Here is a 6,743-nt window from a genome sequence, read left to right as displayed (position 1 = left end):
CTCAGCATTGTCTCTGCATGTCTGAAACTATTAATGATGTGGAGTGTTTGTATTTGTATTTATTATGGATCTCCATTATCTGTTTCCAAGGCAGAAGCTACTCTTCCTGGGGTCCAGCACAATTAAGGCAGTTTATACCATTTTAAAAACATGACATTACATTCATTACAGAATTCACAACACACTAAGTGTGTGCCCTTAGGCCCATGCTCCACTACCACTTATCTGCAACACAAAATCCATGTGTACGCGTGTGTATAGTGCCGATGTTATCATGTGTGTGTATGCATGTGTCTGTGCCTGTTTGTTTTACTTCACAGTCCCCGCTGTTCCATAAGGTGTATTTGTACCTACTTTTTAAATCTGATTCTACTGCTTGTATCAGTTACCTGCTGTGGAATAGAATTCCATGTAGTCATGGCTCTATGTAGTACTGTGCGCCTCCCATAGTCTGTTCTGGACTTGGGGACTGTGAAGAGACCTCTGGTGCCATGTCTTGTGGGGTATACATGGGTGTCCGAGCTGTGTGCTAGTATTTTAAACAGACAGCTCGGTATCTTCAGCTTGTCAACACCTCTTACAAAAACAAGTAATGATGAAGTTAATCTCTCTTCCACTTTGAGCCATGAGAAATTGACATGCATGTCATTAATGTTAGCTCTACATGTACATTTAAGGGCCAGCCGTGCTGCCCTGTCCTTAACCAACTGCAATTTTCCCAAGTCCCTCTTACTGCAACAAAACCAGGGCCTGTAGGACCCGCCTTGTTGATAGTGTTGTTAAGAAGGTAGAGCTGCGCTTTATTGTGGACTTCTCCCCATTTTAGCTACTGTTGTATCAATATGTTTTGACCATCACAGTTTACAATCCAGGGTTACTCCAAGCAGTTTAGTCAACCTAACTTGCTCAATTTCCACATTATTCATTACGAGATGTAGTTGAGGTTTAAGTCGTGAATGATTCGTCTCCCAAAGACAATGCTTTTAGGTTTGCAAATATTTAGGACTAACTTATTCCTTGCTACCCATTCCGATACTAATTGCAGTTCTTTGTTAAGTGTTGCAGTCGTTTCAGTCGCTGTAGTAGCTGATGCATATAGTGTTGAGTCATCCGCATACATAGACACACTGGCCTTACTCAAAGTGGCATGTCGTTTGTAAAGATTGAAAAAAGCAAGGGGCCTATAAACAGCTACCCTGGGGAATTCCTGCTTCTAGATGGATTATGTTTGAGAGGCTTCCATTAAAGAACACCCTCTGTGTTCTGTTAGACAAGTAACTCTTTATCCACATTATAGCAGGGGGTGTAAAGCCATAACACATACGTTTTTCCAGCAGTAGACTATGATCGATAATGTCAAAAGTTGCACTGAAGTCTAACAAAACAGCCCCTGCATCATTTTATCATCAATTTCTCTCAGCCAATCATCAGTCATTTGTGTAAGTGCCGTGCTTGTTGAGTGTGCTTCCCTATATGCGTGCTGAAAGTCTGTTACCAATTTGTTTACTGTGAAATAGCATTGTATCTGGTCAAACACCATTTTTTCCAGAAGTTTACTAAGGGTTGGTAACAGGCTGATTGTCAGCTATTTGAGCAAGTAAGGAGCGCTAGCAGAATGACTTTGGCTTCCCTCCAGGCCTGAGGGCACACACTTTCTAGTAGGCTTAAATTGAAGATGTGGCAAATAGGAGTGGCGATATTTCCCTCAGTAATTTTCCATCCAGATTGTCAGACCCCGGTGGCTTGTCATTGTTGATAGACAACAATAATTTCTTCACCTCTTCCGCACTGACTTTACGGAATTCAAAAGTACAATTCTTGTCTTTCATAATTTGATCAGATATACTTAGATGTGTAGTGTCAGCGTTTGTTGCTGGCATGTCATCTCTAAGTTTGTTTATCCAGCCAATGAAACATTAATTAAAGTAGATGGCAATATCAGTGGGTTTTTTGAAGAATGAGCCATCTGATTCAATGAATGATGGAGCCGAGATGACTTTCTTTCCCAGAATGTCATTTAAAGTGCTCCAACACGTTTTTACTATCATTCTATATATCATTTATCTTTGTTTCATAGTATACTTTATTTTTTTATTTAGCTTAGTCACATGATTTCTTAATTTGCAGTACGTTTGCCAATCAGTTGGGCTGCCAGACTTAATTGCCATACCTTGTGCCTCATCCCTCTCAACCATACAATTTTTCAATTCCTCATCAATCCAAGGGTATTTAACAGTTTTTACAGTAATTTTCTTAATGGGTGCGTGCTTATTAGTAACTGGAATAAGCAATTTCATAGACGTGTCAAGATTAGCGTCCAGTTCCTCCTCATTACACACCACAGACCAGCAAATATTCTTTACATCATCAACATATGAATCACTACAAAACTTCTTGTATGACTTTTTATACACTATATTAGGCCCAGCCTCTGGAACTTTGGTTTTCCTAGATATGGCTACTATATTGTGGTCACTACATCCGACGGGTCTGGATACTGCTTTAAAGCACATTTCTGCAGCATTAGTAAAGATGTGATCAATACATGTTGATGGTTTAATTCCTGTGCTGTTTGTAACTACCCTGGTAGGTTGACTGACAACCTGAACCAGGTTGCAGGCACTGGTTACAGTTTGAAGTGTTTTCTTGAGTGGGAAGGTTGATGAGAGTCAGTCAATATTTAAATCACCCAGAAAATATACTTCTCTGTTGATATCACATACATAATCAAGCATTTCACACATGTTATCCAGATACTGACTGTTAGCACTTGGTGGTCTATAGTAGATTCCCACAAGAATGGGCTTTTGGTGAGGCAGATGAACCTGTAGCCATATTACTTCAATAGTATTAGATCTTCTCTAAGCTTTACAGGAATGTGGTTCTGAATATAGACCGCAACACCGACTCTGTTGGCATTTCTGTCTTTTCTGTAGATGTTATAACCATGTATTGCTGCCACTGTATCATCAAAGGTATTATCTAAGTGGGTTTCAGAGATAGTCAGAATATGAATGTCATCTGTCACAAGCAAGTTATTGACTTCATGGACCTTGTTTCTCAGGCTGCATTGTTAATATGGGCTATTTTTTTTAGCACTTTTCTTGGTTGCTTGATTGTTTTTAATGCTTTACTGGGAAGCTTCTCAGAAGTAGACTTGATAATGCAGGGTGAGCAGCACAAAGTGGTCTTCCTACTACACAGCACACCGCCTCATTGTTAACAGTGTAACTCTGGTTCAAGGAAGTGCAACCTGTGTGACCCAGCAGTTTCACCCAGCAGTGTAACCAATGACTTTCAAAAAAATCGATCAACTTTATTACAAAAAAAAAAAAAAAATAACCTACACAACAGACAAACAGAAGGACAAAACGTGTATTTTATATGCCTTATGCACCTGTTTACTTTTTCTTCTTTTTTTACATGACATTTTATTCACATGCAATTGTGGGGTCGAACCTGTTGGGCTCACAGAACAGAGACAAGTATCTCATCCGCCTCTAGTCTGATTTGTGTAACAAACACTTCTTTGTTATTATTCTACACCAAAAGGCACTGCTTTTTTTTTCCTTCCGAAGTTTATGAAAGAACCCCAAAAACTCGAGTTAATGGTTCATAAACATCGTTGTTGTTTTGAAACCTATACATCGGCCTATACAAGGTGGTCATTTCAGCTGAGCATATCCTACATCTGTGGGCTTCCACCCATGCATGACTAGAGAGGCAGATAGCCGGGCGGTTGCAGTAGATCCCGTTTCCCGTAGGTGCTGGAGCCTACGTTGGTGGGGGCGTACACCGTGCCGATGGTGTTGCTGGAGCGGGTCAGGAAGTCGGCCAGTCGCTGGGTCACACAGGTAGCTGTGTTGCACTTCCTTTTCTCTATGTGGTGGCTGATGGGATATGGGAGGACAGCAATCAATTCATCCAATATGTCAAGCAAATGATGCATTACTTATCTAAACCTTTATAGAGTGATGAAGATCAGGAAAATGTAGCAAAGTTATTGGCCTACCAGACATACAGTCGGTAAGTGGATAAAAATAACCACCATAACAATAGCCTACTAGATGATACTAATATGATAATATCACTACTGCAGCTACTAGTAACAATGCTAGTAATAGCAATAAACTATTATTATTATTATTAAGATCACTCTTATTTTATTTTATTAATTTAATTTAATGAATTTAACTATTATCACTATAAATTGAAATATTCTGTGATTTCCCCCCCACAAATGTCAGCTTAGTTCAATTCTGATCCACATGAATCTTCACTGTAGAGTGTTTTTATTATTTAGTGACTGGTTTCCACAGCCTTTTGTTTTGTTTTACTCAACTTCCAGTCAAAGTGTTACCTGAACTTACATTTTTTAGTTGGCCCAAACTGAGTTTTTAACCTACATATTTCACACATGTTCACATACGTGATGGCATTGTGCATGTTCATTTATACATGGTGGGGTAGCACATCGATAGGGATGCCGGGAACCAAGAGATCGTAAGTTAAAATCCCAGGTGAGGACATGTTGAATACAAATTACTGTATAAAATGATCATGCACAATGTAATCATGTTTATGTCAATGTGTAAAATATGTAGGTTGAAAACATTGTATGTTAAAAGCACTATTTGAATGTGTGGGTGTACCTAACCTAGATGTTTTTTAAATTGGAGAAAATTCTGGGCTAACTAAAAATGTTGAGTTCACATAACATTTCTGATAAAACTTTTGACTGACGAGTTGAGTATACTAAAAACAGGCTGTGGATCTATTCACTAAATAATAATGTTCTTACAATGTTGTGTCTGCAAAATTATCAACATTTGCACTCAATCAGCAAATCAATAAAATAGGTGCAACCTTACCTGTTGACAGAGAGCCCTCTCTGTAGACGTGCGGAAATGAGGCCGAGGAAGGGGTTGGAGACGATCCCGGGCACGAGCCAGCCTTCTCTGTCTGGGAGCGCGCTTTCCTGCTCACTAGATGAGGTGAAGTACCTGAATCAGGATGAGGAAAGAGCCAAACCGTCACTCCGACCGATGACTGATGCCCACTTCAAAACATCTGCTCAATTCTCAAGGGCGCAATGGAGTGGCCACTAGTCCCCCTCCAGTACGCACTTTCACATTTACGCGACCACATATTCCTGTCTCTGCCTTGGTAAGACAAAACCCGAACTTTTGGATGTCACGATTGCAATGGATATCCATCTCAATGATCTCATCAATGTCATTAGCCGATTTTAGAGTTAGACTACCCACGTCGTTCATTGATTTCTTACGGTTCAAGATGGATGTGCCAAGTTACTGGATGTGCCAGCTTAACACCAGTGCTATACCAGTTGAGTGATTCATTCACCTGCAAAATTAAACCCGCTTCCTAATGACAATTGAACTTTCGGCAACACGGAACGACACTTGTACAATTACATCACAGAAGTGACACTCAGAAATAACGGAAATAACTGAGGCAGCTTTGCACTCTCACCTGTTGCTAGGGGCGGTGGCGACACAGCGCAGCAGCACGAGAGGCACGAGAAGGAACACGGGCTTCTTCAGGTGACACATCGTGCACGCGAGATCCCTGCATGAAAACAAAAGATTAATCAAGTAAGTAAGTAAGTAAGTAATCACACACGCCATTGAATTGCACATGCCTGGGAATAGGGATGCACATGCCTGTGAATAGTGTAACCTACACCCATCCAATATGTTCAGTGTATGCTACTAGAATACTTTATAATAGAATGACAGCGGAAACAGCCAAAGTTCTGTGGTCTAGAGAACCGTGCAAATCAAAGACCACCAAACAGACACACCACACAGCAGCCTACTCTCAACCCCCACAGGGAAAACAGAGAAAAAAAATACTTTGGATAGTATGGTGTATAAGTGTCCTGGCCTCCAACTCTCTCAGTTCAAATACGAATCCTAATCGTCTGGTCAACTCACCCTCAGTAGTTAAACCCAATCGCCAGTGGATCCTAAGACAGACACGGGCTACTGTCAGTGGTTTCTCACACTGTCACACACATGCTCTCCCACAGATATAGGCTTCACCGTCAACCACTTGTGACATCACCCCCTCCAAATATAGTCCTGCTTTTCCATTAGCAGGGATGAGGTTCACTTCAAGAAACTTGAATCCAGAGCAAGAGTCACCTACTCCACACACACGCGCACACACACACACGTCATCGTATTCGTCATTCTCATCATCAGCGTCATTGGCGGCTGTGATTGGTCTGGCCTGGTAAGCTCACACTCGGGGAGGCAACACATGTGCGGAAACCACACATTCATTTTACATCAAAAATATTGAATTAAGTTCTTTGGGCACAAAGTTAGACGGTGTGTTTTTAGGTGGCTTATATAATGGAGGTAACCTCTTGGCAAAATGTTGGGATAACAACTTCAATATTGCAGATAAGGAGATAACATCTACAATATTGTGGATAATGGGAAATGTAAAGGGGGATACCTAGTCAGTTGTACAACTGAATGCATTCAACTGAAATGTGTCTTCCACATTTAACCCAACCCCTCTGAATCAGAGAGGTGCAGGGGGGCTGCCTTAATCGACATCCCCGTCTTTGGGCACCCGGGGAACAGCGGGTTAACTGCCTTGCTCAGGGGCGGGTTCAGGAACTAGGTTTCACTCCCAGTTCATTTTCAAATGTAGTTACTGGTGAGTGTTTGGAGATTTCTTTAGGAATTAGTATGCACTATCAATAACAC

At 41.0% G+C, this 6,743-nt stretch overlaps 1 protein-coding gene across 1 annotated transcript; it reads right to left on the bottom strand.

The window, feature by feature from the left end:
• Window positions 1-3,715: 3,715 nt before the first annotated feature.
• LOC139393307 (islet amyloid polypeptide) lies at window positions 3,716-5,573 on the bottom strand. The gene is made up of 3 exons (XM_071141839.1): window positions 5,494-5,573; window positions 4,872-5,003; window positions 3,716-3,890 (listed from the first exon to the last, which is right to left on the bottom strand). Exons 1-3 carry the CDS (start codon window positions 5,571-5,573, stop codon window positions 3,716-3,718), a joined length of 387 nt encoding a protein of 128 aa, XP_070997940.1.
• Window positions 5,574-6,743: the final 1,170 nt, after the last annotated feature.

This window comes from Oncorhynchus clarkii, chromosome 33, assembly GCF_045791955.1.
Source record: "Oncorhynchus clarkii lewisi isolate Uvic-CL-2024 chromosome 33, UVic_Ocla_1.0, whole genome shotgun sequence".
Classification (NCBI taxonomy): Eukaryota; Metazoa; Chordata; class Actinopteri; order Salmoniformes; family Salmonidae; genus Oncorhynchus; species Oncorhynchus clarkii.
Note: the sequence above shows the minus strand (reverse complement) of the source record. Positions and strands in the feature narration are given on the sequence as shown.

Bases quoted from the DNA above. Each gene is read 5' to 3' on its own strand.
- LOC139393307 (XM_071141839.1), bottom strand. From the start codon at position 5,573: ATGTGTCACCTGAAGAAGCCCGTGTTCCTTCTCGTGCCTCTCGTGCTG. The intron at 5,004-5,493 runs GTGAGAGTGCAA...ATCCTGATTCAG, and splicing joins GCCACCGCCCCTAGCAACAG to GTACTTCACCTCATCTAGTG. The intron at 3,891-4,871 runs GTAAGGTTGCAC...ATATCCCATCAG, and splicing joins AGAGGGCTCTCTGTCAACAG to CCACCACATAGAGAAAAGGA.